Below are 24,597 nucleotides of genomic sequence, written 5' to 3'. Positions count from 1 at the left end.
ATAATGAGGACAGCAATGAAAATGCTAAACTCATGGAATTTCCTAGTATACGCATAAATATGTGTATACTTCAATATATACTCACATTCTTACGTTCTTATGTATACAAACTCTGAAAAGAATTTATGCAATTGATGCAATTCTTTTTAAAATCTCAGCTGCATAAAGAGATGTCAAAATGCACGAGCAAAGTGTGCCAATTCATTGAGACAGAGTAACACTCTACATCAGCAATGCCAGAATTGGCTGCAATATCAGATCCAAGTTTATCGAGCAAATCTGATGACCTTTGGCTAGACAACTAGCATAGTGTTGACTGATTGCATTTTATTGGTTTACTTTTCTTTCAGCACAGTCCCAAATTATTCTCATTCCATCTATGACAAGTCTAGAGGGCACACATTCACACCCTTATGAAGATAAACAACGATTATTTACAAGATTGTGCTTTATTTGTGCAAACAGTTATTGGGCATGTTACAGCTTTTTAAGCATGGTTCTCGTGGTTGACATTGCGCAAGCTGTTTGGAGTTTGGTCATTCTTGTGAAAGAAACACTATGGTATGTATAATTACATAAACAAAACTGACAAAGAACCTACATATTCAAAGTGTAACTCCAAAGAAATATCAGATATATTTCTTCTTATTGGAAGGCTTGATGCTGCTTTGTTTGCCTTTGGAAGCTTCAGTCTACCTCAAGGGATATATTCCCAAAATTACATGGATTCAATACCTGCAGAAAGATTTTAGTAAAACACTCAATATGTCCAATTTATGGATGATAATTCTTCCATATCCAATTTCTTAGTTATACGATGATTTACTTTTTAAATCTTTGCCAAGAAAGATACAAATTTAGATCACTCCCAATAATCTGTGGATTAACTTACAGGTACAAATATGCCATGGATTGGGCGGGTACTAATCATATACACACTGATTTTCTGTATGATATTACACTTATTGGAACAGACTGAACTCTTTATTTTTTTTCTCTACCATACTTGGTGGGTGTCACCGCGACAGCTTCCTGTGCCTTGACAACTTTTGGATTTTCCCCCGATTGGGGGGCGATTAAGGGGGTATCCAGGATCTCCCCTGGAGATTGCGACAGCAGGGTGGAGAGGGAAATGCGGAGCGTAAGAGAAGGTGAGACCTGTTGAACATCTGGAGAATCAGGTACAAATTGGAGAACATCTTCCTGATTAAGGGTGGAAATCATATTTTCTTGCAAGTGACCAATTTTGCAATAGCTTTAGGCATCAAAATGTTGACATTTCCTCTTCATTCCTTATCTTCTTCTCTATTGAAACACATGGAAATTGATGAGAGGATGGTAGTGAGTCAAAAAATGATCTCTCAAATGAAGCACACAACACAAAACAATTCATTAAAGAGCCTTAACCTTTTCTCCTTGTTAATCAGTTGCACGTTGTCTCAAGACGTTGCAAATAAAGTGAAGTGACTGCTGAACATTATCATTTTGCACGAGAAAAAGAAAAGCAAATGCAAAAATTGGATATGACAGACAACACATTTGTCCTATGAGTCAATATTTTTGTGATTTGTTGAATTGTGTGAATATTGTTTGACCTTCAAAACTCATGAGAATAAAAACAGCATGAAATATACAGTGCATACAGTGGTTTGCTAATGATCTTAGGAAGTTTCTCAGTGGTAACTTATGGAATAAAGCTCTCTGGAAGTTTTGTCAGGAGTAGTCATGGCTTACATACCGGTATGATCTCAATCTCTGGGGATTTGTACTTGATGCGGCGGGACACTGGGGAGAACTGACCGCAGACCCGATTGGATGACACTACCTGGACCCTCCTCTTCTGGAATCCCATGGCGACGCAGTTTTAAGCACCAAAACTCACCAAAAGTCAAGAAGCATCAGAAACAATGCTGCAAGTTGCTCAAACAGACTTGACGAGATGACATTTGAGGGATGGCTTCGAAGCAAACAGTTCACATCTCCAATGTGAATCGCTGCCGCAGCTCCTTAATGTATTCCAGCAAGACTTCGCCCTCCCTTGCATCAAAAAGTCTGTATTCATCCAAGATATTGTCTTCTCTTTCATTGGAGGAGTAATTCACATGAAACAGCCAATAACCACCATTGCCTTTATTGCACAAAGATGTCCTCATCTATATCATATGCTCATCAAGACACTATCACAAAAATCTGAGTTATTCCTGCCAAAATCCGTGTTTCCAGTCCATATGACAATGTCAAAAAGCTGACTGATGGTTGTTAACTATCTGCTATATACAATGCTATTCATTCTAAGTGTACTGAATTAAACAAGTTTTGCAGCAGCTTGACAGATCTTGGAGAAACTTTTCCTTCGCATCCAATGCTAGTATCTACCCAATCAGTAGCATCTGTGATGAGAGTCTGGTGAGGTTAAAGGAAACAAGAGAAGACTGCAAAGTGAACTTCAACTCCACCATAAACTTTTCCCCTAACCACGAGCTTCCGAGACTGCTGCAGGGTGGCCGTCCGGACAGCCAATCAGAGAGCGGCAATCCAAGCATGATCGCAGCCAATCCCTTTGGCTAAACAGAGAGAGAGCCAGCTTGAGAAGTCCGCACAGGGGACTTGCATGGCAGACTCGCACACACAAACACAAAAAAGAAATAGAAAACAACAACCATCAATCTTTAAGAATCCATCATTTCCCCGCTCTTGAGCAAGAACTTGAACACGAAAAGAAGAAGAAGGAAAAAAAAATTGGCATCCGCAACCTCGCTTATCAATCAACTTTCATCAGGGCCCAAACATTCCTGGCTTCCTGTCTTCAGCCCCCTCACGGTCCATTGCTCGGTCGGTCCGCAGCAAAGATTTTATGGTGACATAAAATGCCAGATTTAGAACATGGCTTTACCCCAGCGAAAGTGGGTGGAGGTATACAGAGCACCCGTGTTACTCCATGTGCTGATGCCTCAAATGCCTCCCTCCAATCCTACAACGCATCGTCCCAACTTCTTTTCAATTACATTACTTTTCTTCCTGCGCAGATTAGTATGGAACATGTTCATATTTTTCAGCACATGGGAATGTATACATATGTAAACCTAAAGAAAGATAGTAAATTGGATGAAAGTTTTAAAAAAAAGTTCACAACAAACATTTTATTCGTTGGAAACTGCTCACAAATATACTGAATGGGGTATGTAAAGTAAAAGAATCTTTGGTCAACAAGACAAGAATTTATAAGATAGGGAATGGGGCATAAAAGATATCATAGTAACCTTTAAAAAGCACAACAATACAACTTGAAGATTTGACAAAGGAATTGAGTAACCACAGAAGTGATGCTGCCATGAAACAATACCTGATGGCTTGCCTTTATCTAATCTTGTCATTATTGGATTTCTTTAAACCTAATTCTTTGGCAAAGGCATGTCCACATTCAAAGACAATGGCTTGGTTTTACATTCATTTGAAGGCTTCAAAAGATGCCTGTGTCCAGTTGCAACAGGGCTTAGATCGAGCTACATTGTATGTGAATACAAATTTGTCAATTGCTGTTGAATTTTCTGTTGATCTTCCTATTCTTTCAGTAGATTCAAGAAAAATCAAATGCTATCTCACTCATTGGACTCACAATCTCGGTGTGATATTCAAAGAGCAACAGGGCCTACATGTGTATAATTATTGAATGGCTCAAGTTGTACCTATATCGTAAGTTTGAAATCATGCTCAAAATGCACTTGTATCAGCTTGTAGTTATATTTGTATATAACCTTATTGTTTAGATATCAAGTATGGAGCATCTAGATTTTTTTTTTGTATAGAGACAAGGCTACAAATTTTCTCTACTGTGATGCACAATTTTCTGATAGCACTTTATATCAGATATTAAGAATTGCATTTTCAAAACTGAGTTTTGATTTAAATTTGATGGCATTTTCTAATGCCATTTCTTCACAACAATGTAATTGGTTTAGTAAGATGCTTGGCCTGTTAAAGTAACCTAGGGGCTCAAGTTAGCAACTTAAATATGACAACCTTTGAGTTGTTTGCTAGTTTGAAATACATGTGATCTTTTCTTGATGGATTCAATTCAAACCAGATATGAAATGAATACATAAGGAAGAGGCCCAGAAAAATTGCAAGGAAATAACATATCATGTAATCTAATTTACAGATGCTGTGACTTAAGGTTCTGTTTTATCAAAGAGTTATGTTTAGTCAAAGTACTGAACCCACTCACTTTCTTGCGTGTCTGAATTTTATGAAGCTTTCAGTGTTTCCTTTGATTTGTTTTCACCTTTAGACTTGAAACTGACTGGAAGACTGGGCATTCACACTTACAAAGAACTTATTTGTAAATGCATTCTTACATCTGTGTCATACCAACTGAGCAAAGTGGATTAAGTTTCTCCTAAACAGGCTTCTAAAATCAAGATTTGGCCATTTGCAGTCCAGAGGTATTTACCAATCTAGTATTGCTTAATTTTGGGTGCATGTTGGCAAGTTTGAATAGTTTGAACTCAAAAGCATGATGATGAAGAAAGAGCCTTGCTTTAATATCCTCCACTTTACCTGTATATTTTGTAAATACTTTTGCCTAATCTGAATAAAGAGTTAAATGTTAAATGGGCAGACTAAATGGAGTCTGTGCCACAGTTGCTGCATGGAAATGGCTAGGAAATAGTTGCTAAAATTCATGACATGATTGGGGACTTGTTTGTGAAGTGTGATCACGAACAAGTTATTGTGTAAAACTCCTCAAAGGTATCAACTAAAAATGCACTTTTATATTACTTATTTAAAAATAAAAACAAACAATAAACAAACAAACAAACACATTCTAAAACAGACAGACAGTCAGACAAAGAGACAGACAGACAGACATTATAGACAGTTTGTGTGCTGCTCAGTGGTTGTTGCTCACAGGGGAAAAGTGAAGTAATCCCAAACTGGTTTGGGGACAAACGAATAGTACGCAAGGTCACTGCCACACATGCATCTCTCAGCGATCTTAATCACAGAATTACACTCGGACATGGCAGAAATAGATTTCCTTGAACAGACAGGGAGACAAGCGGATCGTCCATTTGGGTTCTCAGGACAAGAGATATTCTGTCTTATACTCAAAGGATTGTAGCCCTTAACTGGTACTGTTTTGACTACTCACAGGAGGTTAAAACCCCCAAATAATGCCAACCTAATGGTATCTGCATTTTTCAGCTCCAATTCCACACCTAAAAAGAACCAGGATTCAAAATGTGATCTGGAGATTTCAGAATCTAACATCTAAGAAAAGAGTTGAAGCAAATGTATGGTTTCTACTTTCTTAAAAGCATATTTATCTTTTTAATATTTTTCTTTCTTCATTAGTGTTCTCTTGATGACACTAACTATAAAGGAAGAAACTTGACGTGAATTTGGGCATTTTGCACATATGCATTGACTGAATGATGCATCATAATCAACATACACAACAATGAGCTGCCTTATGATATAATGCATGGCATTCAAACAGAAGTCAAAATTAAATCTTGTTCTGGAATACTGTCTTCCCAATATCTCCTCATCAAACCCTATCATCTGTTTTGCCAATACATTGGTCTTCAATTCTCCACCTTTGAGGCTCCTTTCATATCATACCGATGTGATCTAATCTCTCTAATACACTCTACTTCCCTTCAAAAGTACTTTGGTGGTTAACACTTACACAAAATGCAGTACCAGAATGAAAATTTACACAAACAAAAACAAACACACACATACACACAACCAAATCTTGGCTGACCTCCACGGAGAATGCAAACTGATCCATTGAAAATGATCGAAATTGGCAACTCCATTTGTAGAGATCCAAATACTCTCACAATTGGGTCAGAACTAGGAGCGTCCAACTTCAGAAGACTTGCAAAATGTGATAATTTGGCAGATTTCAATCTCTCCCCTTCTATCTTTTCATCTACAGAATTTTTGCATTTTGGTCAACTGCAGAACAATTGTACAGACAATTATAGATAACACTGATTTTTTTTTCTGTTCTTGCAATAGGAATTCATTGGCCTTGCTGAAAATGCAACAAAGAGACAATGAAGCAATGATACACAATCAAGCCTAATACTATGGCACGCTGCAAAATGGAAAGAGTATTCAAGTCATGACTATCAAAACACATCAATGTTAAATCATACATAATAAACTTGAAAATGAGACTGTGAAATCATCTGCCCCGATAATAGCTACAAGGGCCGGATAATCCTGACTTTTTTATCACAATATTCCATGTGTCTGGCTGATAACTCCTGAATGTGCAACATTTGTGATGTGAGATTGCACGAAACATCTGACCGTTATTACCCCTTATCAGATCGTGTTCAGAGAAATTCCCTTGGTGGAAGAGGGAAACTGAAAGTAACATTGAAACTGCTGCGCCTACAGTAAATGCTTGTTCCCAGCCTATTTATTGCACGCCATTACATATAAGTGTCGGATTCATCAACACCTTCTACACTTTCTCCAATTAATTGTCACGCCCTGTGTGGGACGGCTAATTTTTCGAGACATGCGGGAAAATATCTCGCGTCACAGGTTGAGAATCTTTACTGTAATTCCACTGCATTCTCCCCTTTGTATAGAGATACCTTGTAGCCTTACCCTAGACACCTTGCTTCCTATACACAGACTTCCTACTTCATAGAATTGAAGGTAGGAGTCCTAGAATGACCCATATCATCACGTAATATCAACATCCAATGCCATAAGATATTTATAGGGCTTGCGAACCTTCAAACATAAAACATTTCAGCAAGTCTTCATGTGAAAGATGTGTAGCTCTAAATCATGGCAGTGTTCAGAGCATAAACGGTTCGGAGCAGCTTCCTTTTGCACTGCATTGTGGGATACTCTGGAACCTCATTTCCCATAGAAGGCCTCAAACAAAGTGTTATATTACATCTTATCTTATGAATGCAGTTCTTTGAACTGTTTATCGAGAGAGCATTTGCCTGACAACATGAGAACCAGAAAATACTACATTCTTTCATCATGTGTGAAAACAGATAATGATGAGGAAATAATTCCCAACATCCTCTTGCATTTTCCTGGAAAAAACCCCCAACATAGTTAAAGTAGGCACACAGCTTGTCACAGTTTAGAATGAGAAAGCCCTTTTTGGGAATTGGCTCTAAGCTGTAATGCATCACACAGAGCGCATTGCTTCTTCCATGGGGTTTATCATGTGTCAATTCACAAATATTATTTCATCATATTGAAATATTTCATTCAGAAGAAATTTTTCCAGAGGTAGGCCTGCATCCATCATTGACATCACTAGATGGACAACATTTGATTTCACAGTCACTTAAACCATTAAAACAATGTAGATAGAAGGGGAAAGTATAAACACTAGATCACTGGATTAATATCATTAATAGTTGCTATTAAAGGGACGTTTAACATAAAGCTTTTAGTTGTACGTGCATTACAACTCTTCAGGTGAAGACAACATATCCAATTAATACACAAAATAATGAAGGGTATATCGATGTATCAAAATCTCAAGTAAAAATGATGCAAACATGAGGGAACATGTACATGCCTGGCACACTATAGGTGTTTCCTACATGACTCTTGCTCAGTATGTTTCAATTCAACAGAATAAAACTCCATCACGAATATAATAAGAATTTTCTTTTCAATTCAGCTACGTCAGTATTATCAAGACCAGTGTTTGTTTATGGGTTTTTTGTTAGCTTTTTTTAAAGAATGATCTCTTAATTTTTAAAATTATAAAGCAGAGGAACACTGACTGCATTTTCTATAATAGTATACCTTCTAGTTTTGACATTAGTTAGAGTTGATGTAGACTTTGTTCAAAGGTGGTGAGTTTTACTCTGTTACAAATGATAAAACTACCCTCAGTAATCACTACAAGACTTCAAAATCTCACCATCTTCTTCCTTCCTTATTAAAAAAAAACAAAAAAAACTCAGCACAAAACGAACAAACATAAAAAGGAGCGGGGGGGGGGGGGGGGGGGCTTTACATCACCTCGGCTACATGGAATATATTACGCTTTATTACAAAGAAAAACTAACAAACTTTTCAAAACAAGCTCAAACTAACAACATGTATTTTCTTAGTATTATCAGAAGGTGAGAGTCAGATTTTGTTATATTTTTGCCCCTAGCAGCCTGAAGTATTATGGAAATTTGATTGATGCAACTGTTATGGTTTTAGTCAAGGGGATTGTAATCTGGACATGTTATTCAGTAGAAATATACATACAGCATTCACTTACACTGGGGTTTACACACTCAAATTTGACCACGGTCTGACATCATGCTACATGAAGGGAGAAGGGTAGTGTTTTGTTACTTCAACGGAAATATGAATGACTATAAACAAAGGACAAATTGCATACAAAAATAAGGAAAGCAAGCACAAAAATATAGCCAAATAAATTACGACATGCATTTAAACACATTTAATGCAAATACACAAATCAAACCATGAGCAACATCTGAGCGGCTGCACTTACCAATTGCTCTGCATTACACGGCATGGTTTTAATGAAGTCTTGAGACCTAGGAGGGATGGAGATGTCATAGAGATTGGGGTTTACATCCGCAAAGGCTAATCCTAATCTCAGCCTAATCTCTGCAAGTCTCGCTCTGGCCAGAGGAAAAATCAGGAGTTAGGAGTTATGATCAACCACTGAAGAAATGTCTCACAGTCACACACACATTTGTCGGGACACATTAATTTCTGAAAACTCAACATATAAGACATCATCCACCCAAAGTCTGCTCCCTGAAATCCCTGTCAACATTAAAGGGGACAATGGGACTAAGGAAGACTTTTGCTTATTTGGTTCTGCTTAAAAACACATAATTGAGTAATGTTTCACTAATATCAAGCAGAAAGTTATTGCCTGGTGGAACTATTTAAGTACAAAGATACAAAAACAACAAACAACAACTTGGACTCTTTGCCAGTTTGATGCAGCAACTGCATAAGTTATATCAAAGGCAGTTGATATTAAACTTATTCCAACAAGCTTTAGGTTAACAGAGTAAAAAGTTCATGTGTACTTAAAGTTAAATCTCAGTGCAAAATATTTACCTCAAGTTTTAGGCTCTACACGTGGTAAACAGTCAATGTTCGCAAGCTAGGTATATAGTTTCTCGGACATGTTTCAATCCATGGAGAGATGACTGGACTATTCTGTAACACAGTCACAAGCATTGTCCACAACTGTTCTAATGTGACCAAGTGGTCAGAGAGCCAAATTACACAATGCAGACATTATTCGTATATGTCCAAACAAATCGGGAATGCCGGGGCAGCTCCCTACAATCCTGAAATATTCAAACTTGGCGATCGGAGGAAAAACACAAGTTTTTATTTCCAGCTCTGCTACGAGGGGCACAAAGTGAGGGCTTGCAGGAAATGGACAATTGCATACAATATGGCTTCAGTTATGGCTTATTGGCCCGAATTCACGAAGGTAGTACAAACGAAACCATGGCTTAAACCATGGACAAAAACCATGGAACGCCAAGTGTCGCATGGAATATTTCATTACAAAATCAGTCATTTCATCGATGAAATTATTATTTTGAAACGAAATGACAACACTTTGTAACTAAATGAACATTTCATCCATGAAATGATAATTTTGTTAACGAAACGGTCATTTTGTCAACGAAATTACCAATTTCATAATGAAATATTCTGTGCGACACTTGGCGCTCCATGGTTTTTGTCCATGGTTTAAAACATGGTTTCATTTGTACCACCTTTGTAAATTGTGGCCTTTATGTTCAGAATGGACCATGAGCCTTGAACATCAGCTCATCCACCTCATTCACAAGATTTTAACTGCTCAGTGTAATTTCACTTTGAAGATTGACAGAGGACTAGAATTCAGGAATATTAGGTGGAAAAGAGACTAAACACACTTAGGGAAATTGGTGAAATCGAAGGACCACATCAGAATTTTGTTTGGGATAAAGCTGAACAGACATTATGAAAACTAGGTGATGTCTTGCTTGAACCTGTATCAACACAAAATGCGCTATTGGAAATAAAATCTCATTTGAAATTGAAATTGAATAAGTTTTCTGCCACGGAATCCTCCCAGAAGCTTCAGACAAGCATCTGTGATAAAATCACTCTCATATCATTTGCATTGACACCCCTACATTATATTTTAAAATGTATAATGACCATAATTCTAAAAAAGAAAAGATTGTAAGAACCAACATCAACCCACTCGAAGGATGCGTAATGACACTAAAATGCATGACATACAGTGTATGTATATCTAGAATAAGGTTGGTTACAAATAAGGGGTGTCTTTTGATAAAAGTATCATCAGTGACACGATGATATTTGTTCAGGTGATGTCAGTCATGAAGCTGATGATTTGCACGAGGTGCACATGGAACATTGTATGAAATGACTAGCATTAAATCTCCTGTAGTACTTGTCAAAACTTTCTCAAACTTTTCATTTTTGTTTCCCTGCCTTTATGAATATGGAATCTTTCCAGATGTTTATTCCTAATTGGCATTAAGCAAGATGTCGGTATTTGTGTATATAAAGCTATATGATAAATCATAATATACTGAACTACCGCCTCCAGTGGTGTGAACCTTTCGTCTCAGATCTAGTCAAGATGGCCTACACAGCCACTTGAGGTATGTTCTATTAAAAAGTGAACAGATTGAAGAACTACTCTTTCAACTCATGAAGGTTTATCACCTTCCAGATAGCACAGGGGTTAAGAGTTCCTGGATCCACATTCACAGCCACAGCTCCCAGACTGCAGCAGAGTATCAACGAAGGCAGTGAAAGTCAGCCAAGACAAGTCTTAGGTTGCTGATAGCTCACCCCTGATGTATTTGCTCACTGAAGTTCCTGAGTGGTTATAGCTCCAGATGTTCGAACGGTTGAAAGTCATCAGGACCACACTCCTTTGAGCCAGGTATATCCAGGTTGAGGATGGGAAAGGAGCTAAACTGTGTCCACGGTAGCTCAAACAAACATCAAGAATTCATGTCCCACACCAAACACATCAACAAGATACAGATTCCTCCTGATGACCACTTGACAAATAAATGGCAAATGTGGGTAGAACAATTCTGCTCCAGAAAATAAGTGTGATGAAATTTGAACTTCCACAGACGATTGCATGCCACAATGACGACCTTCAATCATCGTTATCAAACATTCCAGTATTGACGAGTTCTTCATAATCTTGCTCATGGATAAACTCATCCGAGTCATTTCCAGATGGCCAATCTGTAGCCGCCTATCTCCTGGAAACTTCAAAGACTATCAATGATCCCCAAAGGAGCAGAGAGTTGTTCCGTTATCTGTGTTTCCTAATGCATTCCTTGGTAGGAAGTTGTTCATTAGCACTTTGTGACAGTGGTCCCAGGCTACAGAGATGGATGGGCTTCTGGATGACTCTTCCCCAACCTTACCCCACCCCTTTATATTTACTTACTAAAGTGACAAAGTTATCTTGAACTACGGGGCAATTGACAGATATAATTTGACAAATGTCACATGCATGAATCAATATGTGATTGATCATGTTGACTGATTGAATGGATTGTAGAAATGTCAAGAAATGATTTAAGATATTAATGACAGCTGAGAAATGGTCTGCACGACTGAATCTTGCTGTTGTTGCTGTTACCAGCAATCATTAGCAGCAACGTAACAGTTCTTTCAGAAATTGTGGAATGGTACCACTTCCACAGCCAGAAAGAAAAAAAGATTACGATGGAACTAATAAGAGTGACAGATGTGAAAGTCTTTTAGTATTATTCTTCTTGAGGCAGGAAATAGAATAGCTGGGATTAGGCTATATGGATCAAAAAGGATTAGAGAGGAAATCATCTGTGATGATTGGTTTGGGCAATGGGGTGGGGAATGAACAAGAGGGGGGGGGGGGGGCAACTCGGGGGGGGGGGGGGGGATGGGTAAGGGGGAGGAATAAGTGGTGGAGGCAGGTTATGGGTACAGGTGTGTTATGTGTGTGCAAGGGGATGGGGGGGGGGGGTATACTAGGACAGAGGAGAAGACGTGGGATAACCCAATATGTGGGGGGGGGGGGGAGGGGAGATAATTGGTGGTGGAGGTGGGTTACAGGACTGGAGTGTGTGGGGGTGGGGATACACTATGAGAGAGAAGAAGACATGGGATGACCCAAAGGGGGTGGGGTGGGGTGGGATGGAGGGGGAGAGAATTAGTGGTGTAGGCAGGCCATGGTAGGTTCTGGGGCACTGACATTTGTTCACACCTCTCATCTCCAAGATTGCTTCCTTCCTATCCCTGTAAGACTTAACTGGATCAGTTGACTGGTTTCCCCCTTGTCATTAGCAGGGTACGTCAGGATCAGACCTAATCACTTTAAGTATCAGCAATGAGACACACTAATGCAAACTGCCCATGTGAAACTGATGCTGCCATCAACCTTCTCATTGCATTTGATAATAACCTAGTTTAAGACAAAGGTAATGGTATTTTTAGGCAAAGGTCTAACAGAATTAAACCATGGCACAGGCAGAATAATCAAGGCAAGTGTTTATAGTTACCTAAGCTCTCTGCATCTTATGTCCAAAATGATATTTAATGTGGTAATCCATCAAATTATCCAGGCGTAAAAAGTTCACAGTGATAATTCATTTTCATCATTAAATGGCACATTATCTTGGTCTCCTTTTAATACCCTCATTAGCAAATGCACAAAAACCATTATCAAATTGACTCCTGGTAGACCTACAAGCAACTGACATAGACTGTTAGGCATATAGTGAGTATTTCATCAGTGTACCCCTACTTTCTAATTTGGTGATCTATCTACACATAATTATCAATAATTAATGGAATGTCATCAATGTGTCAGGTTGATACCCCTTGCTAGTAATTGCTTGCCCATTGTAATAAAAGAAGGGTGAGCTGGGAAAGGGTAAAGGTGGGCAAGGGTTTTGTGGGGTTGGATTGGAGTGAAGTATCTCTCACTTGCTTGAGTAGACCCAGGCACAACAAATGATTGGCTTTTCAATCATGATGCAAAATTTGATTTTATTTACCAGAGTTCATACACTAGAAAAAGGACAATTTTAATTTGGCTAAAAGCTATGCCCTGAATCTTTGTACCATGCATGCCTAAACATGACCTTGGGTACCCTCATCTGAGGTGAGGGTAGTGAGTTGAACCATAGCAAGTTATAAACCAATTAATTTTATTTTCATATGCTGTCTACTTTCACTTCAGCGATTATTATGATGGATTAAGAAACAGAATTTTTGTCAGATAGAAATAAAAGCTCAATTGAATTGAATTGAATTGAATTGAAAAAAAAAATCAAGACAGACCGATTTATGCATAGAAATGTGGATAGTGATAATTAGTGATTTGTGCGTGTGTGTGTGTGTGTGTGTGTGTGTGTGTGTGTGTGTCTGGACACATCAATGATAGGTTTTCACATCGTATCATGAAAATTTAATTCATGTTTGAAAACCTGGTGTGTGTGAATAGGTCTTTAGAAATTTTCTTCAAATCTACCCACTGGCATAATAAACAGCATGAGCATCATATCCAAAACAAACAATAACAAATATATAGCATAGAATGAGAACTTTAACTTGGGACTCCCTTTGCTAAACATTTTGTGGCCTTTGATGGACTGTTCTCCATTTTCATTCCATTTTCTATTTCACATGTTGAATAACAAGTAATCACAAAAACTCAAAAATGTGAGGAGATGGGGGAGGAAGGCTCTTAAAAACAGAGGGTGAATGAACACCACACCTGTGATGTTTGGAACTTCTACTGTGAAGAAGAAATGTTTTAAAATGAAAAACTTAATATTCCTGCATAAAGGCACTAAAAAAATGAATTCTTGCAAAACCTCAGTACAAGAACCAGTACTCTGGCTGGTCAGTCGATGCAGGGAGATGGGGCACCTCCCTGGTCGATGCCTTTAACCAATGAGATCGGAGAAGGGTAAGCTGTAACTTGACACCGGCTTTACTTCCTTCAAATAATAGGTTGACATTTTCAATCACTATCAACATGAACCTCCTACGCCAGCTAGTCTTCTGTGATTCTATTAACTTTCCCCTCCCGCGTGTCTGCATTCCAGTATTTCTGGTTTCTGCTGACTGCCTACAGGATATGAAGTTCAGCTGTCCCGAGCAGCTCTGGATCCAGGGAATCAAGATGAGGGGGGAAATTTGGAGTGTGTTGATGAGGGCCCAGGGGAGGATAACGCTATTGAGATGGAGGCAGCGGGTGGGTTCCTGTCTCGCTCTTGTTGCCATGGATGATGAGAAGGAAGCCCTTTTGGGGAAGGGGAGCCCTCCCAGTTGCAAAGTTTCATGCAGAGTTGATAGTACCTCAGCATTTCCCGCATCTTGTTTACAAACTCTCTGGCTGAAAAGTTTCAAAACTTGATGCGCTTGCAACTTTTCAGAAAATGTAAACCAAAACCTGAATGCACAATGTTGCATATCATACTAAGCAAATGTGCCTGCCATTATGTTGGACATTATCTTGTCAGCTCAAATGCTGGTTACCCTAATCACTAAATAGGACTGGCAATAGAATCAGCACTGCTCCAAAGTCATCCTGTCAACTGGCTGGAGTAGAAGACTGCCCCTTGGAAACTGGTTGTTTTCTGTTCGGGTGAAACTCTTTTACAATGAAAGTTCATTTGAGCAAACATGGTGGAATTACCACTAGAATGGTACAGATTCATCATAATCAGATAATAAACCAAGCAAGTTGTTGCATTTTTCTTGAAAATTGGGAATACTAATCACAATCCCATGCAACTGAGATAGGGCCTTCCACTGACTGGGGGAAAAAAACCCACTTAATTTTCCTTTGCGGAGTGAAAACAATCTGAACATCCTGTATCCATCACATCAAATATCAAATGATTACGGCATTGAAATAACCAAGTCACGATGACTTTGGACAGGATATTGACAAGGTGTAGCTAAGTTGTATTCAGTTGTTAAATTAGTGAGCGAGCACACAGTTTTTGATGTGTCTCTATGTACAAAGCAACACAGGTGTTGTAATCTTCATAATCATCTAATGAGCACTATGTATGTGGTAAAGGCATGGAAATATATGACATTTCATACCCAGACTCATTCCATATCTAGTTTCATAACAAAACCCAAACGATATGCCTGTTTAATCTCATGCTGTTCTATCAAAATGAGCTCGAACACAGAGTGACTTGTTCTCTTACAGGGGCTGTACAGTACTGGTTGAGGTGGGGATTCATGTTTCTTACATTCCTAAGTGAGATAATGAGAAACCTCTAATGAAATATGAAAGAGCATGTAATTTTAAGAAGGATTCAACGTTTACTTGATGAAAATTGGTTTTCAAATGGCGGAGATATCCTAAAAAGTGATCATTATGAAAGACTACAGGCTACGCCTTTTATTAGGATCTCTTTGTTTCACCTTGTTTTTGGATATCTCAGCCATTTAAAAACCGATTTTCAACAAATAAACTTTTGATGCCCCTTAGAATTGCATGCTCGTTGACATCTCATAGAGTGGTTTCTGAATATCTTGCAATATGTTAAAAGCTAAATCCTCACCTCGACCAGAACTGTACACACCCTTTAAAGTAGGGTGGATCATATATTTTCTTGTCTTTTTAATTCAGTCTGTTATTTCTGACAGATTAATTAGGTTGTAAATATCAATCACTACAATGAAGATCTGCTTTGGTTGACCAGTTAAACAGAAGAGACCTAACACAAACTCGTTGATTTCTAAGGATACTTGCAGCATGCAGTTACCAAACCACTCTTCATAATGCATAGGGCCTACTAGAGATGAACAAGCTATGAGCACCGTGTTAGGCAAGGCTATGAATGAAATATGTTGTCATGGCAACGACATTGACATGATTATATCCACTTGTCTCTGATCTCCTCCGTGGAACAAGAGTTCATAATCCTCTCAATCAGTCTACAGAGTAATAGTGTGAGAATAAACTGTACAAATTGTTGAAGTACAGCATTGATCTTATCCATCACTAGAGGGCGCTCACACACAACCTCGTCTCTCCAAAATTGGATTCCTTTCATTAAGTGGCCAGTCGATTCAGGAATGAGAGACACTTGTACACAAATAATGGGAGAAGTACTCTTGATCTATTGCTGTTGGGTTTTTTTAAACTCTTGTTATCATTGCTGCTTGCTTGTCTGTTTGTTTTGGGTAATGGAATACCTGAAATATCTAATGCTGAACATTAAGGATTAACCCGTTGAGGACAAGTCCCGAGTATACTCGGGCAGGTGTCTATGGGAAATGCGTGTTGTAGCAAAATCAGTCTGTCCTCAACGGGTTAAAAGACTGGCTATGAAAGCAAAACTTAATGTGAATAGATCATGACCAAGCAACCATAGGTAATCAATCTTAAAAGAGGAGCGGATTGAAAGCTGGTATATATATAATAGTAATAGTCCTTATATGATGGAATAGTTAATATGCCATATATTTAAGTCTTATGTTTGGCAATTGAGGACCTCCCAAGAATTTCGTACATGATTACATTTGCAATAATGTCGGGATCGGCGTTAATATTTTTGTGTGTCGTTAGATTCGCGAGTAGCATCTGATTCACAAAATTTGAGAAAAATAAAAACTTTGCGAAATATATGCTATATACAGAATTAGGGACAAGAAAAAGTGAGGGAGAAAGAGAGAAGAGGAGGAGGGAGAAAAACAGTAACAAAGTAATCTACAGAAGGAAGAAGAGGAATAACATGGGCTCAAGTGGAACATTTTAGTGAACACAATAATGACCGATAAAAATGGTTGCGACACACACGCAAATATGAGACAAAGAATCACAATCGAAGTGAAAGGAAAACAGTGGCCTTATGGCAAATTGGTCCAACTCAAAACTCACAAAATAATTTAGCAATACCATCTCACACAGTTACTTCCGGGAGTGTTTATGGGGGGAAAAACAAATCGAAACACATAGTGCAAAGTCCAGCTGATAATGGGGAGTTATGTGTTAGGTCCACTTGGAGTCCAGATACAAAACATTTACAGGATAGAGTCAATAGGAGGGAGGCATGGTACAATTGAAATTACATGAAAATGGCACTAAGTTGTTCTTCTGCCCGCAAAGGAACCACACATATTGTTTATCCATCCAGCTGATAAGGGGCGAGACAATGTACCTGAGCTCAGACATGTTGATGACTGTCAAAACTAAAATCAAAACATTTCATCTTGTGTGACTGTGTGTTGAAGGAAAGTACATTGCATTCAAGTTAAAGTTGCTAACTGAAGGGCCTGCCAAGATGTACATGTGGCCGATGTGTATAAGGCAGGTGTGAATGAAGCAAAATTGTAAAGTTTAAAGGGAAAGTCATGAGGTATCAGGTAAGAAGGGTATGGTAGTAATTTCCACAGGAATCATATAAAAAATTTATGAAATGTTTCAGTTAAGCATGTGTGCATAAAAGCATCATTGGTCACTGGCTCAGTAATGTAAATTAGGCATGGTTAGAATACATATCATATTGCACTTATATATATAGTCATATGTTTACTTCTCTTTGTCAATTGTATAACCTCCCACTCTTTACAAATTCATTGCAAGACAGTTATAACCTTGGAACAATATGATATAATTTAAAAGAAAGGGTATAATTGCTTCTTCATATTACATCAAGGAACTCTTACATATACTTGGCAATACAGTTGAATGTTGAGTGTTGTTTGTTGTAAACGTTGTTGTATTGAAGTATAACATATATACCTTGGGCCAGCATACAATGTAAATACACCATTTACAGCCCCAGTCATTACTAATGTAATTCTATTCCATGAATAAGACTTTATATGCTCCTCCACTATGCTTGCAGTGAAAAGAACACATTGTGCACTGAAAGTAATGTAAATTCAAAATAATCACTGCCTTAATTCATCCATTAAGTTCTGAATGTCAAAGTCCATGTGTGTTTTGAAATTCAAAACTATTCAGTTCTTATGCATCAAGTTACTACCTTGCTTCAAATTGATCTGTATATATGCTTAATTTTTTGTACTTGTGACTACAGCTAAGACTTCGGAGGCAATTTTCTCAAAAGTGTATTTGTCTGTATGCCAGTTGTCTTGCCATTTGTGTTATAGATTTCTGTGAATAAGTTCTAATAAAACATCAATGAAATACTCATAATCATGATCATTCACAAAATACTACACTATAAAAATGAAATGGTAAACAACATTTTAAATGCTGTCACTCCTCCAACCTTTTTGCAAAAGCTAAATCTTAACACTCATAATGTTAGATTTATCATTTCGGAAATGGTAATTCAACATTTTGAGTGTTAAATCAAACATTTTGATTGCTAAATTTAACATATTTAACAAAAGGTTACAGGAGTGACAACATTTGAAATATATATTTACCATATTATTTTTTTTTTATAGAATGTATAATCAGGAAAAAAAAAAGGAGAAAGAGAGTCAATGTTGAGAGATTTCATCTCGCTTCAGTTGCTAAGGGTCACATTGGGACAATCAATCTTCACAATTTATCATCACTCACTCATCTTCAATTCCTAAGAGCATCGCAAGATCTCTTCTCCAACTGAAGTAGTCTGGTTTCCAGACCCTTTGCCAACTGATGAAGTCACCACCTTCACCGAAGGCATTGATCCACCTAAACCTACTCCAGTTTTTGACGTTGAGGGCGTCGATAGCCTGTATAGCAAACTGATACGAGCAGAGGGTCTGGATGCCAGACTACATCTGAAGAGAGAGGGGGAACTCATGTACGTCCATAGGACAGATAACAAAACAAGTAGTTCCCAATGTATTGAGTGACTCACCTCGGCCTCATTTTCATCATTCCACTGAGATAGAGAGGATGTGTACAAGGTGACTTCCACTCTTTGTTTGCAATGTGACTGAAAGATTATCAATATCATTTCTTGAAAACAGCATATCTGTTTGCAAAGACTTTTAAACACAAATATCAGGCCTCGACTGTGGCATGTGTATGTCTACTGTCTGTGTATATCGCTACACGTGATTAAATTTTAACTTTCCGTCAGTTCAATGTTTGATAGTAATGTAAGGTATTATTATAAAGGTTTACTGAATATTACATTTTTTGTATTTTTTTCCTGTTACCTTCTTTCCGTCTTCCATTTAACTTTTGAAAATTGCATATCTTTTATCGTATGTCCAATAATCACAAAAAGAGTTCCATTTATCTATTCATTTGATTTTACTTTTTACATCAAAGTCAAGTGACTGCAATGTTGCAAAGCACTGTAATCCCTCATGTGACCAGGCATTTAACTTATCTTGCCAAGCTCTTTTATTAGAGCACCCAAACTAGATTAGCAAGTCTATTCAGCTGTAGCAATGAGCTTCAGTCTAACAAGAAGGCAAATGTGACACAGTAGGTATTGGGGGGGGGGGGGGGATTAGGTAATCTCTATTCATTGACATGACGTTTCCAGAAATCTGTGCCAATTAGCAAGCAAAGCACTTCAGCATGAATTCCAATCAGCAAACACAGAAGGGTCAAAGACAAGTTGCTTATTGTTCTCTTGAATCCTAAGAATGCCTGTGAACTGTGAACTACATTCATAGACAAGCTTACTCAGCAAAGGTCTCCAGGACGGAATAACTTTAAGCAAATGCAAGTTCATTCCACAAATAAATTGATAAGCAGAAAGTCAGACTAAAGGCAAAGGAAAGCAAAGCAAAGCAGAGCAAACAAGCAACAAATCATGAACCACTTCCTCCTTTAAAGGACAATAGAGGAGCACATGAAAGATACGAAAACTTACACACATACACTAAAACTGAACGAACAGCAGACTAAAAATGTGAAAATTTTCACACTTGGCTGGATAAGATGAATTTCACATGTTTTTAATTCTGTGAAATCAAACTATAAAATAGCATCAAAAATATCCATCAGGGAAAAAAAGTGTGCTGTTATTTTCATGTTAGTTTCATGTTACGCAAAGTGTGAGAGAGGATTTCCACTTTGACATTTAATACTTGATCTACAGTTTCCTTCATCAGCTACGTCATTCACTTTACCGGGAATCTGGGATCCAGGAAAGGTATGTGCAAAAAAACCTCATGCCTCACATGAGGTGCATGAGCTGAAGGAATGTCTTGCTTCCTACTCGGAAGGCATGAGGTCATCATGCTACTGGAAATGGAAAGGAAATACTGTAAAATTAGGCATTTTCCTGTGCATAGAACTTTTTGGGAATTTAGCAAGGAGCCAAGATTTGCAAAAGTAAAATGCACATGAAAGTTTGTGTCTACACAGTGTATTGAATGTCAGTGGTTATTTGTGAAAGGTTCGTACCGCAAAAAAAAAAAAAAAAAAGGTTGTTGACCCCATTTTGAAAAAATTTAATGCCAAGGATGTTTGTTTCTGGTTTTACAGTATCATATTGAAAGATGATATTTGTGGCTGTTAAAATAACAAACAATCACAACTACTACAGAAGAAATTGAAATACAAGCAATATGATTACATCGACATCAAGCAAAATAGTTCAATACCTAAGGGGACACTTATGGTACCCCAAATGTATAGCACATGGGTTTAGTGAATTGCATCAATTAGATTGATACATATAATTCCATCCATATACTTCTATTTTTCTAGCATAATGAAATCAATTGATCATTTGACTTGCCTCCTTCAACAGGCAGGAGAAATGATAATTATTTTGCATGTGTCAGTAAGTTGGTATAATGATGTGTTTTTTGAAAATCAAATTTTGTGAAACATGTTTTGTTTGTATCATTCCACTACTGTGATAAAATAAATTGTTGTAGCCTTGTAATCTAGTAATGACACTCATGGGATTTAATCAAAACTTTAACATGTCTGAATACCTTTGGAAAAGACTAACCGATTCTCCTAAAACTTTTCTCACACTATAAAAAGACTAAATGATTTCTATAATTACTGAATGAACATAGGGAGATCCAAGACTGTAGTTTGCCCCCAAATATGTGTTCTTCTGAAATTGTGCAACATTCTAGGAACATGGTGTCCAAAAGTATAAGACATTGGACCATAGCCTTTTAAAAACCATATTGACTACTAGTAGTCACAAAACATTTTTTTTTCCTTCAGTAAACTTGTACACATCCCTAGCAATGCTTAACTCCCATGACATACTTTTCTGAGATGATGTTTATTGCCCAGTTGCAAAAGACAATCGCAAACTTTGTGAGTTTCATTTTCTTACACCAATAAAGCACAGCTATATAATGCAAACCATGCAAAATCATTTATGGGCATCGAACAGCAATTGTGTCATGTGAAAGTGAGAACTGCCCATAGTAATGAACAACAGTGAGGATGTAAATGCACCAACCCAGTGAGTAATAAAAATGTTAATTATATCCCCTAGTCTTGACAAATAGCTCTTACACATTGCCTTAAAACAAAGCAGAAAATAAAGTGCTTTAAAAAAAAAATGCTCTGGTGTGAACAGAAAGGCCCTAGCCCTTTGAAGTAGATCAAAGCAAATTCAGTGCTTTCACTGTGTGGGGTCTGTGAGTGGCTTGTGGGTAATTTTTTACACTCAGAAGTAAGACTGAGTTTGTGTGTTTTAATTCAATAAAATCAAAACTTCAATAAAAGTAGAATCTTTTTTCTTTGCACTAGCTTCATGTCACATGAAATATGCCAAAATGTCCACTTTTACAGTATTGTGGTTCAGGATAACCCATTTCACTTTGATTTGAAGGCATTAAAAGGCTAAAGGGAATAAGAACTGGATAATCATTCACTATCTTTCCCAATATGAGCCAAAAGTTTAATCATTCACTCATAAACTAGAATTGTGAAGGGTTACCAACAGCTTCACATTAAAGCTTTTACTGTCAAACTGTAAGAAATCGACCATTTGATGGGTATGCATCAGTTGCAGTCTCAAGTAAACTTGATCTGTGATATGCATTTTAAAGGGATGGTACAGTATTTGCGGAGATGAAAATTGGGGTTTTAACTCTTTGCGAGATACCAAGAAGACACTTATGAAATAGTACAGAGCATACCATTCTAAGAAGAATTCAAAGTTTATTCGATGAAAATCGGTTTGGAATGACTGTAACATCCAAAAACAAAATAAAACAAAGCCATTGTAAAAAAGTGTGGGTCCCATACTTTATTAGAATCGCTCTGTTTTGGATATCTCAGCCATTTCAAAATCAATTTTCATCAAATTAAACATTGAATTCCTCAGGGAATTACATGTTCTTTCATATTTCATAAGAGGTTTCTCATTATCTCACCAAAAAATGTTAGAAACCTGAAATTAGGTCACAACCAAAACTATACGATCTCTTTAAACAAGCTTAGCTTTCAACTGTCAACCTGGTGACCCCGAAGATGAAAACAGAAACTCGGTTATATGTACATTTAGATGAAAGAGCCTGAACATAAATATAACATAATAAATAATGATGTAAAAGTCAGACCCCACCAGACAGCTATTACGACTGTGAGACATGGATATATGAATTGTATGTTCACTGATATACCGTAAAGTTCCGTGTATAAGACGCACTATTTTTTCGTCGGAAAACGTTGAAAATCGGGGGTGCGTCGTATACACGGGTACAGTCGAATCACGGAAAAAAATCCGTCATGTACACCCAATTTTATAAGGCCAACTTGGGGCCATGTATGCCCATCGACGTTTGGAAGGTAAGCAATCACTAAAACTTACGGATAAAAGAGCGATCTTTCAATCTGGACACACACAAAAGCTGCAAATACGAGATAAACTTACATCGGCCTTGTGCAGTAACGATGTATCAATCTGGCCATAGACAACAGCTGTAACTTAACACTAACAGCACTGCTGTACATGCTACCGATGTCAGTCTACCAAGCTACCAACAGCCAACCTACGTAGCTGGAATACGCGATGTACAGGTATCATTACTAAATTACCGATACCGTAAAACTTATCAATGTACTAGTATCGATATGGCCATAGACAAAAGCTGTAAAATACGGAGTAGGATCGACACTATGTCACCGTAAATATGAACGATGTGTGAAGCATGCATGCATATCCATGTCGTTCGTTTGCTCTTCATTTCACGAGTGCAAGGCCAGCTAGGATAGCATAGCTACACTGTAGCTAGCATGCAAGCCTTTGGCAAAGGCAGCAGCTGCAGAGAGGCTTTTGCAATGGACTCGCGTGCACACAGCGATCGGATCGAAGCGCGCTTGCCCGTTGCGCGCTGTGTGTGCAAGTCCATTGCTCTCTGTGTGCGTGTGCTGAAATTATAGCGAGCTGCCTTTTGCAAAAGGCTAGCACTGTGCATACAAGCATGGTACAAGAGACACACATGTTACTGGTAACAGTGCATGAGTGTAATTACCGTACGCACCGTATGTCTTGCCGTATGATCCCTCTGCTACACTTGTTGATGTTTTTCTTATTTTTCGAAATGAACCTTCCAGTCTGACATGCGTCAATATGCGAGACACCCTCTGCTATGTATGACAGCAAAGATCGTACTGTACACTCATGAGTACGATATGCATGACATATGTACCACGATTGAAAGGCGAAACAATAGCAAGTGAGTACCGAGACAAGTCTCGCATTTTGCGTCTTCCATATTGTGTTGATGTCCGATGAATACAGTTAAAAGAAAATATAAAAGGAAACGGGAAATTTTGAGCTGAAATAATATGTATGACACACGCAATATTTGCGTGGACATTTTCGTGTTTTTTGTTTTTTTTTTAAATTTTAGGTCCGAAATTAGGGGTGCGTCTTATACACGGGTGCGTCCTATACACGGAACTTTACGGTAATATAAACATGAATGTATTCAGGGAGGTGAGATACACCTCCCTGATGCATTCAATCTTTTTTTATTGCTGAGTTGAAAATGATGGGGCTGCTACCAGTGGAGGAAGAGACAGTCCCCTGAGAAAAATGGTGTGGGGGGGGGGGGGGGGGGAGGGGGTCCTTATGAGGGTACATTTAGGCATCTCTTCAGTATTCATCACAAAATGGTGCAATAACACTAGTCATTATATTAGAACTTATTCATCTATGTATCTATGATTATATCTATCTATATTATCTTGAGGGTACATATGCATCTCTTCATTAGTCATCACATAATGGTGCAATCACACTAGTCATTATATTTAAGCACTTATTCATCTATACATCTATAATATCTGTCTATCTATCTATATATGTACATTGTATCTATACAATATATTTTGAGACTCATTCCTTTCTTAAATGGGTAATTCAATGTAATAATGGTCCAAGCAATTAAGAACAATTTAACAAAACCAACCAAACAAACATATTCTGTCTAGAATTGTGATCCCCTATACATCAGGCTCAAATCAGATGTTACAATGTTATCTATTCATATCATTCTCTTTCCTTCCCATGTGTGATACTTACTGAGATCACTATGGCAACAAATGCACACACACCTTTAAAGGTCCAGTTTACCTTTGGGAGTAGTGATTTAAAAGATGTTCAAGATATCATATTTGAT

At 37.8% G+C, this 24,597-nt stretch overlaps 1 protein-coding gene across 3 annotated transcripts in view; it reads right to left on the bottom strand.

Moving 5' to 3' along the window:
• LOC139740017 (shootin-1-like) overlaps window positions 1-24,597 on the bottom strand; it is a 126,228-nt gene that overhangs the window by 89,479 nt on the left and 12,152 nt on the right. Inside the window, exon 1 of one of the 3 annotated variants that reach the window (XM_071650614.1) lies at window positions 1,739-3,648. The exons of the other annotated variants lie outside the window; for them this stretch is intronic. Within the exon in view, the coding sequence (XP_071506715.1) occupies window positions 1,739-1,852 (114 nt within the window). The 5' untranslated portion in view covers window positions 1,853-3,648. Of the gene's footprint in view, window positions 1-1,738; window positions 3,649-24,597 lie in introns of those variants that run through there. 3 annotated transcript variants of the gene reach the window in all.

This window comes from Diadema antillarum, unplaced genomic scaffold, assembly GCF_040938485.1.
Source record: "Diadema antillarum isolate AM-2024a unplaced genomic scaffold, OU_Dant_1.0 seq00000825_RagTag, whole genome shotgun sequence".
Lineage (NCBI taxonomy): Eukaryota > Metazoa > Echinodermata > Echinoidea > Diadematoida > Diadematidae > Diadema > Diadema antillarum.
Note: the sequence above shows the minus strand (reverse complement) of the source record. Positions and strands in the feature narration are given on the sequence as shown.